The sequence below is a fragment of the Oncorhynchus kisutch genome, linkage group LG21, assembly GCF_002021735.2.
Source record: "Oncorhynchus kisutch isolate 150728-3 linkage group LG21, Okis_V2, whole genome shotgun sequence".
NCBI classification, from domain to species: domain Eukaryota; kingdom Metazoa; phylum Chordata; class Actinopteri; order Salmoniformes; family Salmonidae; genus Oncorhynchus; species Oncorhynchus kisutch.
Window position 1 is genome coordinate 24,603,165 of NC_034194.2, and position 25,121 is coordinate 24,628,285.

Below are 25,121 nucleotides of genomic sequence, written 5' to 3' on the forward strand. Positions count from 1 at the left end.
CTTCTCCCTCTGTCTCTCCATCTGCCCATCCTCCTTCTGTCTCTCCATCTGCCCATCCTTCTCCCTCTGTCTCTCCATCTGCCCATCCTTCTCCCTCTGTCTCTCCATTCACCCATCCTCCTTCTGTCTCTCCATCTGCCCATCCTTCTCCCTCTCTCTCCATCTGCCCATCCTTCTCCCTCTGTCTCTCCATCTGCCCATCCTTCTCCCTCTGTCTCTCCATCTGCCCATCCTTCTCCCTCTGTCTCTCCATCTGCCCATCCTTCTCCCTCTGTCTCTCCATCTGCCCATCCTTCTCCCTCTGTCTCTCCATCTGCCCATCCTCCTTCTGTCTCTCCATCTGCCCATCCTTCTCCCTCTGTCTCTCCATCTGCCCATCCTTCTCCCTCTGTCTCTCCATTCACCCATCCTCCTTCTGTCTCTCCATCTGCCCATCCTTCTCCCTCTCTCTCCATCTGCCCATCCTTCTCCCTCTGTCTCTCCATCTGCCCATCCTTCTCCCTCTGTCTCTCCATCTGCCCATCCTTCTCCCTCTGTCTCTCCATCTGCCCATCCTTCTCCCTCTGTCTCCCTTCATCATTACAAACATGATCATATCTACGTATGCTACATAGGTTATATACAGGATGTAAGGAAACCTATAGCTTTGTTGTCACTTTCCCTTCTGTTCATTGTTGTTAGGTATATTATGGCAACCTTGTGATTCTCCCTCTATCTCTCCATCTATCCATCTCTCTATCTCTCCATCTATCCATCCATCTCTCTATCTCTCCATCTATCCATCCATCTCTCTCTCTCTCCTTCAGTCTGAGTCTGCGTGCATCCAGAGAGTGCCAGAATAAGGAGCGTCTGCTGGAGCAGAGGTTCAGAGCAGCCCTCAGGGACTTCCAACAGTGGCTGGTCAACGTTAAGATCAGCACGGCCAAGTGTTTCGACATCCCCCAGAGTGTCACTGAGGCCTCCACTGGCCTACTGAGGATACAGGTGAGATGTTTCATCCTTTACGGACCTTTAATTACTTCTAATATACAGTCAATTACCTTTATCAGAATACATAATTAGCAAAATACAGAATCTCATACTTCCATAGTGAGTGGTCAGGGGGGTGTCCCCCCTCAGTTTGCCCGCTGTAGAGTGTCCTCTGGCAGGCTTGGCTGAGGGGCTGGGTCTAGTGTGGGATGGAGGTGCTGGAGCTGGGCTCAGGGCCAAGGGGCTTGAGTGAAAGCTTCACAGCAGGCCTCTCTCTCTCTCTCTCTCTCTCTCTCTCTCTCTCTATCTATCTATCTATCAATCTATCTATCTATCCTAATATATATGCCTCTCTTTATTTCTCTCTTTATTTCACTCGCTACCCCCTCTCTCTTGATGTCTCTGAAGCTGTCAGGCATGACAGTGTGACAGGCTCTTTAGAGGTCCCTAGGTGCCAGTCAGTGAGTCAGAGACAGGGCCTTGTCCATCAGGCTAGATAACACCACTCCTGTCAGGTAATTAACTCACAGACCTCAACTATCTGCACGTGAGACAGTAACACAACAAAGATCAAGGAATACACAGTGGAAGACCAGTTCTCCCAGGCTGAGAAAGGGCACATTGCAAGGAATTTAATATATGCATTTATGTTTTTCTTGTCCTGGAGTATATTTAAACTTTCTGGATATGTATTTCCAGAGCTCTGGGTAAGAGGGGATAGTAGAGGATATATTTCTAGAGCTCTGGGTAAGAGGGGATAGTAGAGGATATATTTCTAGAGCTCTGGGTAAGAGGGGATAGTAGAGGATATATTTCTAGAGCTCTGGGTAAGAGGGGATAGTAGAGGATATATTTCTAGAGCTCTGGGTAAGAGGGGATAGTAGAGGATATATTTCTAGAGCTCTGGGTGGGAGGGGATGGTAGAGGATATATTTTTTAGAGCTCTGGGTAAGAGGGGATAGTAGAGGATATATTTCTAGAGCTCTGGGTAAGAGGGGATAGTAGAGGATATATTTCTAGAGCTCTGGGTGAGAGGGGATGGTAGAGGATATATTTTTAGAGCTCTGGGTAAGGGGATGTAGAGGATATATTTCTAGAGCTCTGGGTAAGAGAGGATATTAGAGGATATATTTCTAGACCTCTGGGTGAGAGGATATGGTAGAGGGTATATTTCTAGAGCTCTGGGTGAGAGGGGATGGTAGAGGATATATTCTTAGAGCTCTGGGTAAGAAGGGATGGTAGAGGATATATTTCTAGAGCTCTGGGTGAGAGGGGATGGTAAGAGGATATATTTCTAGAGCTCTGGGTAAGAGATGGTAGATGGTAGAGGGTGTATTTCTAGAGCTGTGGGTGGGATGGTAGAGGGTTTTTCTAGAGATTTTGGGTTCTATTTCCAGAGGTCTGTGGGTGAAAGGGGCTGTAAAGGGGATGTTGAAAGGAATATGGGTTCAGTCATGTATTATTTATTATTGACTTGGTGGGGAATGTGGAACAATGTTTCCACATGGCTGACCTCTAGGAGGGCCAGTGTGAGGGGGTAGAGGGGGTATACGCCAACACTGCATTGTGTCATGCTTAATTGGTGCTATACCATTACATTGGCAGGGAGAGAGAAACACAGAGATGAAGTGTGAGTGAGAGGGGAGATATGAGGGAGAGAGAGATAGACAAGCAAAAATAGAAAATTAGAGAGAGTGAGAGGAGAGAATGCATGTGTGTGCATGTGTGTGTGTGTGTGTGTGTGTGTGTGTGTGTGTGTGTGTGTGTGTGTGTGTGTGTGTGTGTGTGTGTGTGTGTGTGTGTGTGTGTGTGTGCATGTGTGTGTGTGTGTGTGTGTGTGTGTGTGTGTGTGTGTGTGTGTGTGTGTGTGTGTGTGTGTGTGGGAGCGTGCTGTGGCTGAAGTGTGTGTGATGTGCTAACTGCACAGATGGTGGAGCGGTCCCTGCTGTGTCGCTGTCACCGGCTCAGCTCTCAGGGAGGAGGTGCTGCTGAGGGGCAGGGGGGCTACTAGCTGAGGAGAACGGCTAACGGGAGGGAGGGGGAGGGGGTGGGAGGTCGCGTCAAACCCACGCCTTTCAGACTCACTGAGTCCTCTCATCTGTGATCACCTCCCTGGGTCTGACCCCGCCCCCTATTTATGTTGCCAATAAAAAATGAATAATTAGAACATTTATGTTGACTAGCTAGTAGTTTCTGTGCTCTGCGCATTAACCAGTGTTTTATTACAATACATTGTTCCACCTAATTAGTGGGTGTATTGATGATGATGCAGTTAGATGATAAGCACCTTCTATCCATTGTAATTATTCATTTTAAATTCTAACTCCCCCTTTTCTCTCCTTCTCTTGCTCTCTTTGTGTCTGTAGGAGTTTCTGAATGACAGGGAGCATGGCCAGGCCAGACTGAGTGCAGTGGGGACCAGTGGAGAGCTTCTCATGGCTGTCGTGCCTAAAGACAGAGAGGAGGGGGTCAAGGCCAAGGTGGCTAACGCCAGAGACGACTGGAAGAGCCTCATGACCAACCTTCAGATGAGAGAGACTGCGCTAAAGGTGAATAGTGTGTGTGTGTGTGTGTGTGTGTGTGTGTGTGTGTGTGTGTGTGTGTGTGTGTGTGTGTGTGTGTGTGTGTGTGTGTGTGTGTGTGTGTGTGTGTGTGTGTGTGTGTGTGTGTGTGTGTGTGTGTGCGTGTGCGTGCGTGTGCGTGTTATTGACAGATGACTGACTGTATCTATAAATGTGACGTTGTCAGAACCTGCAGTCTCAGATGAGAGACTTTGAGGTCAGCACTGAGCCGCTCCAGGATTGGCTGAACAGCACTGAGGTCATAGTACAGGAGAGCAGCGCTCGACTACATGACCTCCCTGCCAAGAGACAGGAGCTTAGCAAGTTACAGGTACACCCTACCCCTTCCTGGTTCTGCCAAATTGACCACACAGTTACAGTCCATTTTTGGGGAGTGGGTCACATTGTATTGGAAAGCAATGGAATGTTTAATATGAAACTTGTAATACAATCTTTAGATAGTCGGTACCCTTCTCAGAGGGGCATAATGGGTTGTAGCATGTTAGGGACCCTTACTAAGTGGACAAAATAGTCTTTGTTACTCTATGTAGTACTGCTACCATGACTCCTTACCACCACGCTCAACATCAAACACCTCTTCCTGCCAGTCCTCAGAACCACCTAGTGCCTCCCTTCCGCTAACTTACAGACGGGTACCAAAACTAATAACACACAACAATGGTGGCCAGTTACATAAAACCCAATAGAACAGCGTACACCTAGTCTGGTTTATTTCTTTATGGACTCAGTTCAGTTCATTGTGTGTTATTGAACTCTGTCTTTTTTGTTTTCTAAGCTCATGCTTTCTGTCAGTACAGTTTATTTAGTGAAATAACTGACTGGATTCAGTTGGGAGAGAAGATGGATGTAGTTATACCTAAGATACATTATGTCCCTTAAGTAAGTCTGAAATCAATTTAGAGCATACTGGGACCTATAATTACATTTATCAACCACCGCTGGATGAGATTAGAGCAGCATTTTGACACAATAGTCTGAGGATAAATCCAAAATCTAATTAATTTCCTTTTTATTCTGCGTGGCTAAAAAGCCCTTTTCAGGATACGATAACGGCCCTAGCCACGGCTCGCCCAGACAAAAAAAAAAGAGAGACAGTAGGAAAGATGAACCTGACAAAGGAAATAATAAATATCCAGCGAATCTGAACGCTCTGCCCCTTATTGTTGTTGCTATTTCTGTATTTAATCTGTCGCCTGTTGTAGCGCTTTTGTTTCTCGCCTGCCTTTTGTCAATAACATCTCCCCGAAGCTCTACTGTACAATACAATACAATCTGTTTGTCTGATCCCTACGCTACCAATACCCCCTCCCTCTATCATACTTTCCCCTTCTCTCAGCACCCTTCAGCCTTGACTCCTCTCCTGCTGTTATGTTCTGTTGTACCTGACGAACCATGGGCTTTTTAAAAAAAGAACATCAAGAGATGTTGTGGATGCTATTTAAGATGTTGTGGTTTTCCCCTTGTCTTATCCATGTATGTTAATGTTTCTCTGTCTCTGTGATGTGGCATGTGTCCCCCTTCCTACCCCTACCCTGTGGGCCCCTGGTGTACCCCAATCCCTCCATGCCTCCTACCCCAACCTCAACCAACAAATCCTCCCTACTTTTTCCCCCTTCCCTCTACCCCAAACGTCTACCGCCCCAACCCTCAACCACCATACCCTTTCCTTCTACCTCCCCGGACTCCTGTGGTCCTCCGGTCCCCACCCCCCAGCGTGTGTTGGAGGAGCTGTCATGTCGTGAGGCTGAGCTGGGCAAACTGAGGGAGAGGGCCCACCGGCTCTGGGAGGGCCATGCTGCAGGGAAGGGCTTCGTCCACCGTGTGTCCCAGCTGTCTGCACAGTACCTAGCCCTCAGCAACCTGACCAAGGTAATACTAGACCCCCACCTACCTCCTGTTACCCCTTCTGTCACCCCTCTCTGTTACCCCTGGCTGGGGTAGGTCTGGCAATGGCTTGGAAGTGTTCCCTGCTTCATGCATGCTCTGCTCCAAGTCAAACCTGTTGTTGGGATGTGTGTACTGTATGTCAAAGCATAGTGGTTACTCTGCAGTTTTTTCTATGTGTCTCTTGCTATTTTCATGTATGCTGCTGTGTCATGTATTTGCAAATGACTGAACACAACACGGCAATACATGAATCAAGTGTGAATCTGCTACTTTCAGCAAAAAAAAATCACTACTACATTATATGTGTCAGCACATTCCATCAACAACTTATGAGAGCCTGCAAAGCATGATGATGTCTCCCTAGAGCCTACATCCCTGAAGAACTGCTTAAATATACTGAGTACATACATACACACTAGTAATTCAATATTAAACTGATTATGAGAGTAAGCCGAGTATGGAAATAGTCATGCAAACATCTTACTCTGCTTATCTTAATTTGCGTAAAGTCAAAATCAAAGTAAGTAAATATGCCAATTGAAACACCTGGTTTTCTGAGCAATATTTTGAATGATTAGGATTTGTAAGCAGCTTAATAGGCATTCCAGTGGTTTATTTGATCTGCTTATGGATTGGGCCCTTCATCTCAATTTCAGCCTAAAATGACATAGCTCAGGACCTGAAGCAGGGATATGCATGTTCTTGATACTATTTAAAAGGAAACACTTTAAAGTTTGTGGCGATGCGAAATTAATGTAGGAGAATATAACACATTAGATCTGGTAACATATTAAACAAACAAAAAATGTTTTATTTTTTAAATTTTTGTTGCATCATCTTGGAGTTGCTGAACAAGGCCGTACATTGACATAGGAAGCTGGGCGTGATTTTGATGTTGTCCACAAGAGGGCAGCAGTGTGTCTGCAAAGTTTCAGACTCATACATTCAAGAATGAGAGATCAACATAATATTTTGTATCAAGTCTCCCAGGTGTCCCTCGAGCCCAAATGTATAAAAGGTACTAACCTTCACACCTCTAGATGGCCGGGCGGGGGTGGGTGTGGAGCCAGAGACAGCAAAGGGGTCAGACAGGAGGATACAGGTCGTACATTTGAATGAGTGGGGGATGGAGGAGTCTCTACCACTATTGAGGATAAAAAATGCATCTGTTAGAACCCAAGTTTACTATTACTTAATCAATACATCAAATACACAACACATATCTATAAACATATATATATTATAGAGTATGGGTAACATAATCACTATAATGAAATATGTGGACCAATTGGCTATAAGACTCAAAAACCATAGCCACAGCATGTCATAGCCAACATTGTATTCTATATATTATAAACTCAGCAAAAAATGAAACGTCCTCTCACTGTCAACTGTGTTTATTTTCAACAAACTTAACATGTGTAAATGTTTGTATGAACATAACAAGATTGAAGAACTGAGACATAAACTGAACAAGTTCCACAGACATGGAATAATGTGTTCCTGAACAAAGGGGGTTCAAAATCAAAAGTAACAGTCAGTATCTGGTGTGGCCACCAGCTGCATTAAGTACTGCAGTGCATCTCCTCCTAATGGACTGCACCAGATTCTTGCTGTGAGATGTTACCCCACTCTTCCACCAAGGCACCTGCAAGTTCCCGGACAGTTCTGGAGGGAATGGCCCTAGCACTCACCCTCCAATCCAACAGGTCCCAGACGTGTTCAATGGGATTGAGATCCGGGCTCGTCGCTGGCCATGGCAGAACACTGACATTTCTGTCTTGCAGGAAATCACTCACAGAACGAGCAGTATGGCTGGTGGCATTGTCATGCTGGAGGGTCATGTCAGGATGAGCCTGCAGGAAGGGTACCACATGAGGGAGGAGGATGTCTTCCCTGTAATGCACAGCGTTGAGATTGCCTGCAATGACAACAAGCTTAGTCTGATGATGCTGTGACACACCGCCCCAGACCATCCACCTCCAAATCAATCCCGCTCCAGAGTACAGGCCTCGGTGTAACGCTCATTCCTTCGACGATAAACGCGAATCCGACCATCGCCCCTGGTGAGACAAAACCGCGACACGTCAGTGAAGAGCACTTTTTGCCAGTCCTGTCTGGTCCAGAGACGATGGGTTTGTGCCCATAGTCAACGTTATTGCCAGTGTTGTCTGGTGAGGACCTGCCTTACAAATGGCCTACAAGCCCTCAGTCTAGCCTCTCAGTCTATTGCGGACAGTCTGAGCACTGATGGAGGGATTGTGCGTTCCTGGTGTAACTCGGGCAGTTGTTGTTGCCATCCTGTACCTGTCCTGCCGATGTTCGGATGTACCGATCCTGTGCAGGTGTTGTTACACGTGGTCTGCCACTGCGAGGACGATCAGCTGTCCGTCCTGTCTCCCTGTAGCGCTGTCTTAGGCGTCTCACAGTACGGACATTGCAATTTATTGCCCTGGCCACATCTGCAGTCCTCATGCCTCCTTGCAGCATGCCTAATGCACGTTCACGCAGATGAGCAGGGACCATGGACATGTTTCTTTTGGTGTTTTTCAGAGTCAGTAGAAAGGCCTCTTTAGTGTCCTACGTTTTCATAACTGTGACCTTAATTCCCTACCATCTGTAAGCTGTTAGTGTCTTAACGACCGTTCCACAGGTACATGTTCATTAATTGTTTATGTATCATTGAACAAGCATGGGAAACCGTGTTTAAACCCTTTACAATGAAGATCTGTGAAGTTAATTCTCTTGGAAAGACAGGGTCCTGAAAAGGGACGTTTCTTTTTTTGCTGAGTATATGTATATAAATAAACAGTTGAAGTCGGAAGTTTACATACACCTTAGCCAAATACATTTAAACTCAGTTTCTCACAATTCCTGACATTTAATCAAAGTAAAAATTCCCTGTCTTAGGTCAGTTAGGATCACCACTTTATTTTAAGAATGTGAAATGTCAGAATAATAGTAGAGAGAATGATTTATTTCAGTTTTTATTTCTTTCATCACATTCCCAGTGGGTCAGAAGTTTACATACACTCAATTAGTATTTGGTAGCATTGCCTTTAAATTGTTTAACTTGGTTCAAATGTGTCGAGGTAGCCTTCCTCAAGCTTCCCACAATAAGTTGGGTGAATTTTGACCCGTTCCTCCTGACAGGGCTGGTGTAACTGAGTCAGGAACCTTGCTCGAACACACTTTTTCAGTTCTGCCCACAAATTTTCTATAGGATTGAGGTCAGGGCTTTGTGATGGCCACTCCAATACCTTGACTTTGTTGTCCTTAAGCCATTTTGCCACAACTTATGCTTGGAGTCATTGTCTATTTGGAAGACCCATTTGTGACCAAGCTTTAACTTCCTGACTGATGTCTTGAGATGTTGCTTCAATATATCCACATAATTTTCTTCCTCATGAGGCCATCTATTTTGTGAAGTGCACCAGTCCCACCTGCAGCAAAGCACCCCCACAACATGATGCTGCCACCGCCGTGTTTCACGGTTGGGATGGTGTTCTTCAGCTTGCAAGCTCCCCCTTTTTCCTCCAGACATAACGATGGTCATTATGGTCAAACAGTTCTATTTTTGTTTCATCAGACCAGAGGACATTTCTCCAAGAAATAGGATCTTTGTCCCCATGTGCAGTTGCAAACCGTAGTCTGGCTTTTTATGGCGGTTTTGGAGCAGTGGCTTCTTCCTTGCTGAGCGGCCTTTCAGGTTATGTCGATATAGGATTCGTTTTACTGTGGATATAGATACTTTTGTACCTATTTCCTCCAGCATCTTCACAGGGACCTTTGCTGTTGTTCTGGGATTAATTTGCACTTTTCGCAGCAAAGTACGTTCATCTCTAGGAGACAGACCGTGTCTCCTTCCTGAGCGGTATGACGGCTGCGTGGTCCCATGGTGTTTATACTTGCGTACGATTGTTTGTACAGATGAACGTGGTACCTTCAGGCATTTGGAAATTGCTCCCAAGGATGAACCAGACTTGGGGAGGCCTACAATTGTTTTTCTGAGGTCTTGGCTGATTTATTTTGATTTTCCCATGATGTCAAGCAAAGAGGCACTGAGTTTGAAGGTAGGCCTCGAAATATATCCACAGGTACACCTCCAATTGACTCAAATGATGTCAATTAGCCTATCAGAAACTTCTAAAGCCATGACATCATTTTCTGGAATTTTCCAAGCTGTTTAAAGGCACAGTACATTTAGTGTATGTTAACTTCTGACCCACTGGAATTGTGATACAGTGAATTATAAGTGAAATAATCTGTCTGTATACAATTGTTGGAAAAATGACTTCTGTCATGCACAAAGTAGATGTCCTAACCGACTTGCCAAAACTATAGTTTGTTAACAAGAAATTTGTGGAGTGGTTGAAAAACTAGTTTTAATGATGTAAACTTCCGACATCAACTATATATGTATATACACTGCTCAAAAAAATCAAGGGAACACTAAAATAACACATCCTAGATCTGAATGAATTAAATATTCTTATTAAATACTTTTTTATTTACATAGTTGAATGTGCTGACAACATAATCACACAAAAATGATCAATGGAAATTTATCAACCCATGGAGGTCTGGATTTGGAGTCACACTCACAATTAAAGTGGAAAACCACACTACAGGCTGATCCAACTTTGATGTAATGTCCTTAAAAACAAGTCAAAATTAGGCTCAGTAGTGTGTGGCCTCCACGTGCCTGTATGACCTCCCTACAATGCCTGGGCATGCTCCTGGTGAGGTGGCGGATGGTCTCCTGAGGGATCTCCTCCCAGACCTGGACTAAAGCATCTGCCAACTCCTGGACAGTCTGTGGTGCAACGTGGCGTTGGTGGATGGAGCGAGACATGATGTCCCAGATGTGCTCAATTGGATTCAGGTCTGGGGAACGGGCGGGCCAGTCCATAGCATTAATGCCTCCCTCTTGCAGGAACTGCTGACACACTCCAGCCACATGAGGTCTAGCATTGTCTTGCATTAGGAGGAACTCAGGGCCAACCGCACCAGCATATGGTCTCACAAGGGGTCTGAGGATCACATCTCGGTACCTAATGGCAGTCAGGCTACCTCTGGTGAGCACATGGAGGGCTGTGCGGCCCCCCAAAGAAATGCCACCCCACACCATGACTGACCCACCACCAAACCGGTCATGCTGGAGGATGTTGCAGGCAGTAGAACATTCTCCACGGCGTCTCCAGACTCTGTCACGTCTGTCACATGTGCTCAGTGTGAACCTGCTTTCATCTGTGAAGAGCACAGGGTGCCAGTGGTGAATTTGCCAATCTTGGTGTTCTCTGGCAAATGAAAAACGTCCTGCACGGTGTTGGGCTGTAAGCACAACCCCCACCAGTGGACGTCGGGCCCTCATACCACCCTCATGGAGTCTGTTTCTGACCGTTTGAGCAGACACATGCACATTTGTGGCCTGCTGAAGGTCAATTTGCAGGGCTCTGGCAGTGCTCCTCCTGCTTCTCCTTGCACAAAGGCGGAGGTAGCGGTCCTGCTGCTGGGTTGTAGCCCTCCTACGGCCTCCTCCATTTCTCCTGATGTACTGGCCTGTCTCCTGGTAGCGCCTCCATGCTCTGGACACTACGCTGACAGACACAGCAAACCTTCTTGCCACAGCTCGCATTGATGTGCCATCCTAGATGAGCTGCACTACCTGAGTCACTTGTGTGGGTTGTAGACTCCGTCTCATGCTACCACTAGAGTGAAAGCACCGCCAGCATTCAAAAGTGACCAAAACATCAGCCAGGAAGCATAGGAACTGAGAAGTGGTCTGTGGTCACCACCTGCAGATCCACTCCTTTATTGGGGGTGTCTTGCTAATTGCCTATAATTTCCACCTGGTGTCTATTCCATTTGCACAACAGCATGTGAAATTTATTGTCAATCAGTGTTGCTTCCTAAGTGGACAGTTTGATTTCACAGAAGTGTGATTGACTTGGAGTTACATTGTGTTGTTTAGTGTTCCCTTTATTTTTTTGAGCAGTGTATATAGAAATGAATGACAAATATCTTAAATTAGAATACAACCATTTAAACAACTGGATTAGCATGAGAAGCAAAAACATAGTTGACTTACTGATCTAAAAGTAACGTTACCTTCTCCTTCTAATCTTTCTTGCGCGCAGGACTCCTTGTGTCACTCTCCCGGTCAATTTCTGCAATAATCTCATCCAAATGTGTATACTTGAAGTTCAATTTAGCGTTTATACTCTTAGTAGCCATGTTGTGCTTTTTTAGTTTTGAGAAAACTTTGTAGAAGAAGTCGAGCGCTGCATAACATAATCTCCCCTGCGTCCTGTGGATTTTTAATGGAGAATGAATCATGTTGCGCTCAGCCATAGGACAATGGCCATTAGTCCTACAAAGGGCCATCACATACTCATATTAAGCCCAACTCATTGGCTATCTAGCTAGCTATGTTTCAGAACAATACAGTAGGTGGTCATTGGACCAAGAGACTGTCAATCAAGTGAACACCACCCGTCTTATTGGTGCATAATGATGGCTGTCCATCATGGGCTAATTTACATATTGTGTAGCCAAAACAGAGCCCACCTAGCCTGGCGAGCGTTCAACCTCTTGGCTTCTTGAATGGATACCAAGTTATTATGGTCCGTCCAGATCACGAAAGGATGAGGTGCCCCCTCCAACCAGTGTCTCCACCCCTCTAGGACCAACTTGACTGCCAAGAGCTCCCAGTTCCCCTGGCGAGAACCGCTTGGACAGGAAGGCACATGGGTGCAGTCTCTGTCCCCCTCATTCTGCTGTGAAAGGACAGGCCCTGCTCCGGTGTCCGAGGCTTCCATCTCTACCATGAAGGGACGATTAAGATCAGGATGAACGAGGATGGGTCCAGAGGTGAAATGTCCCCTGAGCTCCATGAATGCCCTGTCAGCCTCTCGGGTCCAGCTAAAACGGGTCTGGGACTAGTGGGTTAGGGCTGTGAGAGGCGCTGCCACCGCACCAAAGTTGTGTATAAAACACCTGTAAAAATTGGCAAACCCGAGGACCCGCTGGACTTGTTTAAGTGAGGCGGGACGGGGCCAGTCAGTGACCGCCCTAACCTTAACAGGGTCCATTTTAATGCTGGCGGTAGAGATCATGTGTCCCAGGAAAGAGACTTGGGATACATGGAACTCCCACTTCTCAATCTTGATGTGTAGTTGACTCTGCAAGAGGCATCTAAGGACTTTGCGGACGTACAGGATGTGTTCCGGATGGATCTTGGAGAAGATTAGGATGTCGTTGAGATAAACAACGACGAGAGTATCATTGACAAATGCTTGGAAGACTGCCGGTGAGTTCAATAATCAGAATGGCATGACTAAATACTCATGGTGGCCACTATGGGTGTTAAAGGCAGTCTTCCATTAATCTCCCTCTCTAAGGAGGGAGATTGTAAGCATTGAGGAGGTCCAGTGGTGAAGAATTGGGCAGATTGGGCCAGCTCCAAGGCGGCGGACATCGGGGGTAACGATTCATAATCGTGATCCTGTTCAGCCCTCGGTAAACAATGCAGGGACGCAGACCTCCATCCTTTCTCTCCCTGCATCAGCTGGGGATTTTGAGGATCGAATTAAATCTGCCTCCAGCGACTCCCGGATGTAATTGTCCAAGACTGCAGCTTCAGGGATCGAGAGGGAGTAAAGACGGCCCTGGGGAGGGGTGGAGCCGGGTTGGAGTTCTATGGTGCAGTCATGTGGACGATGAGGAGGGAGGGTGGCGGCTTGCCTCTTACTGGAGGTCGAAGTATTCGGGAGGGAGAGCAGAGAAGTCTTGGTCTTGGGACGCGGCAAGGCTCTAGGTGGGGCTCTTAGACATTTAGTCTGGCAGTTCTTACCCCAGTCTATTAGGTCCCTGTGGACCAGTAGAGTAGTGGGTTATGTAGTGCTAGCCAGAGGTACACTAGGATAAGGGGGTTCTCGGGAGCTGTGGTCAAAAGAAAACTAAGAGTATCTGAGTGATTCATCCCAACTTGCAGTAGAATGGGCTTGGTCTGATATTCCACCTGGCTAGAGTCAATGGGGTGGCCATTGAGGGCTTGAATATGCAGAGGGATGGGACATTTCATGCAGGGGATTTGTAATTCTATGGCAAAGTCTTGATCAATTAAATTATCTGCAGCCCCGTAGTCCATGAAGGCTTGAATCTGGTGCTGACGGTTGTCCGAGTGGAGGGTTGCAGGTAGTGACAGACATTGACTGGGTAGCCTGGGGTTAACCGCACAGCTCGTCAGGGTCTCCCCTTGTCCTTGCGAGCACCAGCGTTTCCCGTCAGCTCTGGGCATGTAGCACGGAGAGAGCCGGGACCTCCGCAGTAGAGGCAGCAGCCTTTGCACATGCGCCTGTCACACTCCTTTGGTCTCAGATGTGTGCGTCTCAGCTGCATGGGCTCTTCAAAGCTGGGTCCGGGGGGTTTGGGGTACTCAGGAATCCAAGATACTGGGGTGGTGTCAAAAAGGTGCTGTCTCACACGTTCCCAGAGGCGGTTGTCGATCCTGATTTCCAGCGTTATCAGGGACTTGAAGTCAGCCACTTGTCTAGCCCCTAGGCGGATGTTAAACAGGTCGCCGTCATTCCGCTTGGGGGCTGGGATCTTGGGTTCCTGGTGCAGATTCCCTGGAGGAACTACAGCGACGCCTGTAGCACTGGGCAATGAGACCTGGGCATTGGCTCCTCCTGGGTTAAGGTTGGACTGTGGTTGGAGGGAGTCGGTAAGTGCCTGGAGGATCTTTGATATTTGGGAGAGTTGTTCTTGCTACCGCCCCAGCAGTGCTCTTTTGTGGGTTACAACATTCTTGATCTGGATGATCTCTGCTGGGTCCATGTTTAGGCAGAAGCTTGCTGTGTCGTGGTGAGGTTGGACCCAGGTGCAGAGAAGAGATCAGACGAGGAATCAGTGGTTAAGGATAACATAATACTTTACGGAGAAACGATAGCCGAAAACTCACTCAGGAAACGTAAGCACACGTTACATAATTCAAGCTTCTGCAAAGGACAACAGAAACCACACCTCTTTTAATAACAGGGAAATCAATCATGAGTAAATAGGACACGCCTGAGTGTCGTTAATGTCTCTAGGACGGTCTCTGCCGCCCTCTGGTGACAGGTGGAACCATGACAGTGGTAAAACCTTTATTTTGATTGGTGATTTTCTGCTTTTATCAGAAGTTTCAGATGTGTCCATGTAAACATGAATATTAGGGAAATGGTTCTTCTTGCACAGCATGTAAACCTTTTAAACAAACTATTCTATTAATCTGACTATCCACAATAATTGTATAATTGTGTGCATATAACCATGCTCACTGAAATACCAGATAGGAAATACTGCTATGCTAGTATTGGGCTGACCTTCGGAAGCAATCTAGCGAGCTAGGCTATTTATAGGTCTTCTCTCAGTGACATAGAAACAGGAGGAAGAAAATCACTTGAGAAAGCCGCTTGTTGCTAGCGCTGTGGATATGTTCAGCGGGAAAGAAAAGGTTGCCCCTGTATTCTTTTCTTGTCCATAACATAACCATGGCCAGATTTATAAAAACAGGTTTTGATTTTATTGGACAGATAGGATGACAGTGGGGAAAGATCCAGTCCTATGTCAGAGGGCAAAGGACCAGATTCGAACCTGTGCCAACTCTGTAGAATGGTATGCAAGAGGCTGCGGCATTAACACTAGACCAGCATATTTTCTGCAGAAAATATCATATTTTCCTGAGTGAAAGGAAAACCTTGAAAGGTCTTATTTTATCCTTGGTCTATGCTACCACTTCAAACCGTTTCTATGTACCTCTATACCGTGTACCTTGTTTAAGTAGCTCTGCTTGGTCTCCTCCAGGACAAGGCCTCCAGGATAGAGCGTATCGTAGGGGAGCACCGTCTGTTCTCCCAGGGTCTGACGGAGCTCCAGAACTGGGTGTCTGAGGCTGAGAGGATCCTGAACACCTGCCTCTCCCCCACCGCCGACAAGACTGTACTGGAGGACAGGATGATACAGCTGGAGGTAGGTATGGAAGACTAGAATAATGTAATAGAGAGATCTGGGGACTCTATAGTTTTGCCCAAAGATCGAGAAAAAGTTGCATCTCTCAAAAGTGATTACAAATCGATATCTAACCTATAAATGTGTAGTATCGGGGGTTACCCTCTTGTAAACATTCTGAAGCTCTCAAGTCTAGTGTACAACAGCTACTCTTTGTCTGTGTTTGTGTCTGTGGTTGTAACTCTATTTCAAATTGTGTCTGTGGTTGTAACTCTATTTCAAATTGTGTCTGTGGTTGTAACTCTATTTCAAATTGTGTCTGTGGTTGTAACGGTATCTAAAACCGTGTCTGTGGTTGTAACGGTATCTAAAACCGTGTCTGTGGTTGTAACGGTATCTAAAACTGTGTGTGTGGTTGTAACTGTATGTAAAACTGTGTCTGTGGTTGTATCTTATCTGTGATTGTGTTTCCCCAGGCCCTGTTGGCGGCCCGTCAGGAGAGGGAGATCCAGCTGAAGATGTTGCTGACACGTGGTGAGGCTGTCCAGAGAAACACCTCTGCTGAGGGGGTCCCCGTGGTCCGAAAACAGATCCAGGACCTTAAGGACTCCTGGGACTCTCTGTTGTCTGCCTCCATCCAGTGTAAAAGGTCAGGAGACATATTCATCGGTTAGCCATTTTGACTTTAATCAATCGATTTAATCTAGGAGGTCAAAAGGGTTAAATGGTAGGAAATAAGACAATGTTATCAGGCAATCATTTGACAAAGAAAAATAGGCATTCATTGTATTAGATAATAATAATAATAATCATATTTGCCATTTATCAGATGATAAGATTAGTATTAGATTATAATACACTCAAGGTTATTTGTGTTGACACTCCAGTGAGTCTATCCCATTTGGTCTGTTGACTTTGTAGGAGCAGCTGGCTCTATCAGTAGCTACAAGTAAAAAATAATGACATTTTAAAAAGTTGGCTGGTCAAAAAGCCACCATTTTTGTAGAACGACCCTAACAGTCAGTAACCCTGAAGACTGAATGTGTGTGTTTCCTAATCCAGTCAGCTGGAGGGGGCCCTGTCCCAGTGGACCAGCTACCAGGAGGACGTGGGCCAGTTTATCATGTGGATGGAGCGAGTGGAGACAACTCTGGGCTGCTCAGACAGACAGTACTCTGAGATGAGAGACAAGACCGCCAACCTGGGAAAGACCAAGGTACAGTACTGGACTCATTGTAGTGGATGGGTGTTTTCACATTGGTGGTGGATGGAGGGAATCTACACCTTTACAATATAAAGGGCTTTGACTCCTGAAAATAACTAAAAGCAATCCACCATCATAACCTTCTTATACTGTATCCACAGCTGGTTAATGTGATACTGTATGTGTTTTAGCTTCTCTATGAGGAGGTCCTGAGCCACAGCAGTCCATTAGAGACCATCGCTACCAAGGGCTCCAACATGGCTGAACAATACACTACCCATCAGGAGGTACACAGCCTACAGGAGAGATACACCGCCATCACAGACAAGGCCAAGGTACCCACAGCCTTCATACTCCTGTCTCCATCATGTCCTGTTTCCCTTCATGTCCTTAAAGGTAGTCTTTCCCAGGACTGGCTAATGGCTTAATGAAGTAGCTTTATTTTATTTGTAGGTCACAAGATAACTGAAAAGGCCTAAGAGGCCAAAGAGTTTGGGAACCAATACTTGAAATGGTAACCCAGTCATGTGGTATCTCTACATGGTATCTCTACATGGTATCTCCCTGTGTCATGTTCCAGGCTGCAGTCTATAAGGCTAAGGATCTGGTCCTGGCCCATCAGGAGTACCAGAGGGGGCTGCACATGTTTGAAGACTGGCTGGAGCAGGAGCAGGGAACCCTGGGCTCTCTGTCCCACCCAGAGGGGGATGTGGACACCCTGGAGAACACACTACAGCAGATACAGGTCAGTACAGTGCAGCCTACTATATGCCTGGTTTGGTGTGGGTCAGTGCTCTCCGGCATCCTTGAGACCCTTACCTAACCCTAACCTTAACCCTTACCTTAACCATTTTACATTTCAACTTCAATGGGGTAGGGGCGTCCCAAGGATCCCGGATAGTGTGTCAGTTGGTTTTGAATGAGGAGCTATAGCAGAGCTGTAGCACTGACCAGCTGTGTAATGTTGGTTTTAGAATGATCTAAACACATAGTGAAAGCAGAGAGCTTCTGATAGGTTCCGAATAATAATTGATACTGTACATACTGCATCATGTTGAACTTGATATTGGTTACTGTATCATAGAGCTGGGCGATATGGACAAAAATCCATATTGCGATAAATAGTCACATTTTTTGCAATAACGATAAATCATCTATAAATACTTTTTGGGAGGTGCTAGAGTTGGGATACAAAGTTATATTGTGATAAATGTAACGGTTTTGCTCGTTAACAATAAATACTATGATAAAATCAAATGTTTTAATGGACAGTTACTTTCCGTTATCGGCAGGGCTCTAGATGATTTCTTTCCAGAGGTAGTAGCCGATGAGTCAAAAAGGAGGCTATTTCATATAACATATCCAAAGAAGGCATGATTGATATTTTGATGTGCAACCTGTCAAAATAGGATCCAGAATGATCAGATTTCATTGGGTCTCTTCAGCGATAGGCTATATTTTTAACCACCTGAGGAAGTGGGAACTCAAAACACTTTGCTAGATTACTAACTCTAAATATCATGTTACGGCTATCATGTTATGGTTAATCTATCAGTAAATGTAGGCCAATGCCTTACAAGTACTTTCCAGCGCTAGGCCTAGGCTATACTTGATGTAGGCCTATTCACTGCAAATGGCGCACTCTGCTCTGTCCTGCGGGTGCATCAAAACCATACTACCATCTACTCCAGTTGTAAAGTGGTGCCATGAACTCAATAGTTGTAGTACAATCTACAGGAACGCTGTGTAGCAAAATCACAGAAAATTACTGCTGTATCCAAAATGCTTCGGTAAGAGAAAGGCCATTTTTGGTTTATCGTCCCAGCTCTACTGTATCATCCCGCCTCGCTATTTTGTACCTCCGTTCTCCCTCTCCTCCACAGCTCCTCCAGGAGCGCTGCTCCCAGGGCCAGTCCCTGCTCTCTTCCCTGCTGTCAAGCAGGGATGGGGTGATTCCGTGGGGCGCGCCTCAGATTGAGGACCGAGCCCTAGACACGGCACAGCGTGAGTGGGGGGCCTACCAGGCCCGGCTGGGGGAGACTAGGGCCACGCTGGGTTCTACCCTGGGCAGGCTCAGGCAGATGGGCCAGAGGTTCCAGAGCCTGGTCCTGTGGCTGGAGGACATGGAGGGGAAGGCCAACATCCGTGGACATCGCAGGTCTGACAGCGCTTCCAAGGATGCCCAGCTAAAGCAGCTCCAGGTAGGGGTTAGATAGAGAGAGGTAAGAGACTGTGGTTTGTCTGTTGAAGGATCGTTCACACTGTTAGACTGTGTCTCAATGGTCTCAAACCAACAGGTACAATTTAAGTAACAGCATTTTGATATAAACTATCTACAGTATCTAATTGTAACTCTGACTTTCTCTGTGAATGGTTGTGCAGCTGTGGCAGGAAAGTGTGCTAGCCCGGCAGACCGAGGTGGATGGGCTGTCTGCTCTGGCCCAGCAGGTCCTGGAGGAGACCCACATCAGCAGCCGGGTCAGCACCAGAGCCACCCAGCTCACTGCCCGATACCACGCCCTGATTCTCAACATACAGGTGAGACAGTCACTACTGACTGATCTTTCTGATATGAACAAAATGGCTATGTACCTAAGATAACATTGCATTTACACTCACAGCCCAGTTGTCTCGTGATAGATCTTGTTGCAGTGACTTTCATTGTCTTGAGGCTGTACTGTAACAGTGCGGTGAAACAACTATGAGAGTTTGGTTGAGCCCCAGAACACACCCAGTACACCCAGAAGCCAGTCATTTTATTTGTCTGCTCCTCTTGGGAGAACTAAAGGAAAATCAATGGTGCTCCTCTGGTCCTGGGCTTAGTCTGTAATTAAACGCTACAGAAGGCAATCTCACACTCCTCACACACACTGCTGGAGCCTGGAGTGGAAGGGCTGTGTCGGCAGAGCCATTGATTTTTACACCTACAGTAGCACCTCTCGCTCTCACACACACACTCTCTCTCTCACGTAGGCTACAGTACACACACTTTCTCTCAAGTGTGCTTGTGAACGCAAGCAAACATGCACGCACGTACGCACGCACACACACACATAAACACTCACTCTTTCTGTCGCACTCCCACCCTTTCTCTCTACTCTCTCTCGCTCACACACACACAATTGTTCTGTGTGAAACGTTGGCCATATGGGCCGTGGTACAGAGCTGTTACCTCCGTCTCCATCTCTGCAGTAAAGGTGTGCACTCAGCACTATCAGCTAATTGGAGCTTCACGCCATGGGATCTGCAAGTCAAGTGGATTATGTGCCAAATCCATAAAAAGACCTTCTCATTCATAGCCATACCATCTAAGTCAAGTGGATGTGTCAAAACCCTCCTAAAAACGGAGATATCGTCAAATGAATTATGTGTCAATAACACCATTTAAAAATAATAATAATATCCAAATCCAAGACATGAAAAAAACATCTGTGGAAGGAATAAGGAATAAAAATATTTTCATGGTTCTGGGGTGATGCAAGCTGTCTGATGTCACTCATTCTTTTATCCAATCCGCTTTTAGGAGACCATCAAGCAGCTGAAGGAGGAGCTTAGGAGCATCGAGGAGGCAGAGAAACTCTGTGTGTCCTTCTCTGATTGGCTTAGATCAGCCCAGAAGAACTTCAGAACAGTGACAGCCAGCACGGAGGCTCTGGACCGGGTTGCCATGGAGAGGAAGATGAAGAAAGTAGAGGTACTGAACACAGACACACCTGGTAGAGTAGGGTTCACTTACTGCACAAAATTAGATTTCTGCTATAGAACCCAGGCATACACTAGTTGGTAGCTTCATTTAGTGGTATTGGTACAGAACCCTGAGGTACACCTCCTCGCTAGAGTGCCCTGATAAAAGTGAATTAAGCTTGCTTGTGCAATATTACACAGAAATAATTAGTCTTACTCTAGGTAGTTTCACAGCAGTCAGCTTGTCCTCTGTAGCTTAGTTGGTTGCACATGGTGCTTGTAACGCCAGGGTAGTGGGTTTGATTCCTGGGACCAGCCGTACACAAAGTCACTGAGTATAAAAGCGTGTGCTTGATGGCATATATATTGTAGTACAGAAACACAGGAAAGCCTCTTTACAATCTGCCATGTTAGCCAGCAAAAACATGTATGTGCTTGCCAAGCAACATAAGGTGCTTGTTCATAACATCAACATGAAAGTTTGCTTAGCCAGGTTGGCTTGGGTTGCAGATATTTGCATTGTAAGGTTAGCAAAATCATTCAGTACCTTAATGTAAGGACACTTGACAAAATAGTTCCCTGTCTCTCTCTTATCTGACGGCGCTCTTCTTGAGTTGATAAGACATTGATTTATATATTAGTGTCCGTGCGCACACTGCATAAAAACATCAAAATATCTGCAGTAGTTGACTTGTCACAGTTCATATTGAGTGTGAAGAGGAAGGAGAGAGAGAGTGTGTGTGTATTGATCGTGTCTTTATGAAGACAAAGCGGGAGCGGCTGTAGAGGATGCTCTGTAGTACAGAGAGCCCTCCCACTGTGAAACAGAGGATGAAGAAGCACCAGTGTCAGGAGCCTGCTGGCACAGACACTGTAATTGATGCAATGCCCTTCCCGCTCTGCATCACACACACACACACACACGCACGCACGCACACACACACACACACACACACACACACACACACACACACACACACACACACACACACACACACACACACACACACACACACACATGCAGACACACACACACACACACACACACACACACATGCAGACACACACACACACACACACATGCAGACACACACACACACACGCAGACACACACACACACACACACACACAGACAGACTCCTTCCCGCCAGACACACACCCAGGCTTTGCAGTAATCCATGTCTGGGATCGATCTCCTTCTCTACATAGGAACTGAGGACATGTTGTCGTCACATGTGTTCTGGTGGCACAGCAGACTGCAGACTAATACCAGACATCAGCCACACAGGGAATTAGACGGAACCTAGTGTGAGGATGGGAGACTAACATGATAATCAGCATAACTGATCGATCCACTGCTGCTGGATTGAGTGACAGAAAGATGTAGGCTTTGTACAGTTATTGGTCATAAATGTACTTATTAGATGTGGCCAATTATATATCTCCATAGTGACTAATTTGCTGGTTTTCCATAATTATTTCTCAGAGAGCTTTATGACTATGCTAAATGCAATGTGTTTGGATTTAAATATCTTTCTGTACTGTAGAATATAATAGGTACAACCCTAGCCCTCTATAGAACATACTGTGCTGACAGTCAGTTTGAGTATGAGAATTATACTGCTGGCAGTTTAATACACTGCAGCATCAGTGGAGGCTGCTGAGGGGAGGATGGCTCATAATAATGTCTGGAATGGAGCGGATGGAATGGCACCATACACATGGAAACCATGGAAACCATGTTTTTGTTGTATTTAATAACATTCCACTAATTCTGCTCCAGCCATTACCACGTGCCCGTCCTCCCCAATTAAGGTGCCAACAACCTCCTGTGTGCCGCATTCATAGACAACACCACACTACATCACTACAAAGACATTGGTAAGAGTCTATGATGCGGCACACAGGAGGTTGTCAGTTGCCAACAACAGCTGTGTGTACATGGTATTATTAGACACATAAAGGCAGCTGGTGTTATTAGCAGTCTCATACAAACCTGCACATCTTGTTTAGTGTGTCAGATGGAGAAGGCAGAGGAACGTGTGTAGACCGAGACAGACCGGGTTAGTATGATCAGCAGCAGAGCTGAGGCCATTATTATATAGGTCTCCTGTGATGATAAAAACTCCATGGTATCCTATAGAATAAAGTAATAAAGTATGTGCTGGGAGAGGGGGTGTGTATGCATGCGTGCCTCTGTGTGTGTGTGTGTGTGTGTGTGTGTGTGTGTGTGTGTGTGTGTGTGTGTGTGTGTGTGTGTGTGTGTGTGTGTGTGTGTGTGTGTGTGTGTGTGTGTGTGTGTGTGTGTGTGTGTGTGGGTGCGTGTGCATGTGTGTGTGTGTTGGTTGGTTGCTGTGGAAACCCCCGCTGCCTCTGTCCATTATAAGGACCCGGTAATTGGCCCTCCTTTCATATTTCTCACCGGGGTCTCACCAGGGTCTCACCATGCAGGTGTCAGTTTACCTGCCGGGTTCAAAGACTTTCCAGGAAAAGTGGAGCTTCTCAAACACTGTCGGTGAAACCTCAGGTGGCCGGGATAGCAGGGTTGTTGGAGGAACAAAGGAATGTGTGTTGGTGTGTGGAATGTAGCTAGAATCACACATACAAGATGAATGTGAGACTTGCTGAGAATATTTGGAATGAAAATAAATGTGTTTGTGTAGAAGTTTACGTGCAGGCAAACCTAATTATCTTGGCAACAGTCTTTTTTTCAATTGACATTCAATCCATTTGTATTTGTTTAGAACTTATTACAAATTGTGTGTGTATTCATGCATGTCTGTGAGTATGCGCACATGCATACACACTATTTCAACAAATTCTCTTTCATGTCTTTTTGTATAGATTGCATCACTGTGTACACTGATGTATACAGTACTGTAAACATATCACACATTCGTTCTCTGTGTCTCTATGACCTCTCTCTCCTCCAGACTCTCCAGGCTGAGCTTCAGCAGGGCCATGGCCTGCTCAAGGCCCTCAGGGAGCGGGCAGAGCGGGCTGCAGACTTCCTGGAGGAGGCTGGAGCTGAGGGGCTGGGAGGGGAGGTGGAGGCTAGGCTAGCCCAACTGGAGGAGCTAGCCGGTGGGCTGCGGCAGGAGCACAGCACCCTGGAGAGGGCTGTGTGTCTGGCCAAGGAGTTCCAGGACAGGTACAAGGCCCAGGCCCAGTGGGTGGTGGAGACCAAAGCCATGCTCAGTGCCCCCCTGGAACCTAAAGCTGAACTGTACCAGAAAAGAGCACAGCTGGCCAAGTACAAGGTATGGTACCTCTGTAACCCCTCACCCTCAGCTCTTTGATTTAATGGAGAAGATGTGCCATATACTTTGTTGGTCCTACAGTTAAAAATACAGGCATCAAACCCAAAATAGCATAACGGTCTCTGTTCTTCCTTACCTCCCTCCACCAGGCCTTGTTGCAGACGGTCCAGTCCCATGACTCGGCAGTGAGGTTGGTGGTGGAGAAGGGAGAGTCTCTGCTGCTTTCAGTCCAGTACCCCTCCATCAGAGACAACATGAACAGACTACAGACGGACTACACTGAGCTAGGCAACGCTGCCACTGTGAGGATTTACTGTTACTGATGGATTTTTAAAGACGTCCCAAGTATAAATACAGTAAAGTACACACATTAAAGGGTCAAAAGTCATGTTTTTTAGACTACTGCAAACTTCCAGGAGTAGGGCAGTCAAGGAGTTGGTCTGATGGTCAAATGTGATGTCATCAGTCTCCCCCTTGCTTGAGGAACAATAGAGTAGCAATAGAGAACAAAAGAGGAACACCCCCCCTACTTGTGCCATGTCTTGTCTGACCTGTACCACCTATTGAGATGTACCTTTGTTAAGTAAATCAGGTGTTACATGATGTGAAAAGGAGACTGGACTGCCACTTTAACCAGGTCCTCTTAATGAGACTTTGATGACAGCTTTCTGAGTGCTATTGTATAATGGTTACAATACAGTAGAGGTTTGGACCACTTCAGCTATTACTGTTAGTAACTTGGTACTGTTGGTACTATTGCTACAGTATAGTAGCACTGTTGTGACTTGTTGCTGGTTTGAGTATCACAATTATGGTCACTGCTAGGACTGCTACCGGCGTGTGTTTGTGGGCCTGTGTGTGAATGCTTAATGTGTGTGTATGCTTGTGTGAATGACAATGTGTGTGTCTCAGGCCCATGTGCAGCGCCTGGAGGGCCAGGTGAAGGAGCAGGAAGTGTACCATGTGGAGCTACAGGAAGTGGAGAGGTGGCTGCTGCAGATGTCCAGCAGGATGGTGACCCCTGACCCAGCAGCTGGCGGAGGCCTTGAGGCAGCCACTCAGCAGCTGGCCAGTCACAAGGTGACAAATCAGACAGTGCTATTAATTACACTAATCCAATGGCTTTTTCATAGTGTTTTTATTTGATTTGCTATTGAAAAGCCATCCTGAGCCACCTAATTTAGGCATGCCAGGTTCTAGCCTATAAAATCAAATCAAATCAAATGTTATTTGTCACATACACATGGTTAGCAGATGTTAATGCGAGTGTAGCGAAATGCTTGTGCTTCTAGTTCCGACAATGCAGTAATAACCAATGTGTAATCTAACCTAACAATTCCACAACTACTACCTTATACACACAAGTGTAAAGGGATAAAGAATATGTACATAAAGATATATGAATGAGTGATGGTACAGAACGGCATAGGCAAGATGCAGTAGATGGTATTGAGTACAGTATATACATATGAGATGAGTAATGAAGGGTATGTAAACATAAAAGTGGCATAGTTTAAAGTGGCTAGTGATACATGTATTACA

At 46.1% G+C, this 25,121-nt stretch overlaps 1 protein-coding gene across 5 annotated transcripts in view; it reads left to right on the forward strand.

Moving 5' to 3' along the window:
- The window catches only part of syne1a (spectrin repeat containing, nuclear envelope 1a), a 142,709-nt gene that overhangs the window by 26,879 nt on the left and 90,709 nt on the right, over positions 1-25,121 (forward strand). For all 5 annotated transcript variants that reach the window (XM_031800202.1, XM_031800205.1, XM_031800204.1 and 2 more), the window contains 15 exons: positions 807-984; positions 3,336-3,518; positions 3,718-3,861; positions 5,265-5,420; positions 15,288-15,452; positions 15,908-16,080; positions 16,494-16,647; positions 16,827-16,970; positions 17,216-17,380; positions 18,519-18,836; positions 19,018-19,173; positions 20,159-20,329; positions 23,253-23,579; positions 23,729-23,881; positions 24,492-24,659. In XM_031800202.1, the coding sequence (XP_031656062.1) occupies positions 807-984; positions 3,336-3,518; positions 3,718-3,861; positions 5,265-5,420; positions 15,288-15,452; positions 15,908-16,080; positions 16,494-16,647; positions 16,827-16,970; positions 17,216-17,380; positions 18,519-18,836; positions 19,018-19,173; positions 20,159-20,329; positions 23,253-23,579; positions 23,729-23,881; positions 24,492-24,659 (2,755 nt within the window). The remainder of the gene's footprint in view (positions 1-806; positions 985-3,335; positions 3,519-3,717; positions 3,862-5,264; positions 5,421-15,287; positions 15,453-15,907; positions 16,081-16,493; positions 16,648-16,826; positions 16,971-17,215; positions 17,381-18,518; positions 18,837-19,017; positions 19,174-20,158; positions 20,330-23,252; positions 23,580-23,728; positions 23,882-24,491; positions 24,660-25,121) is intronic.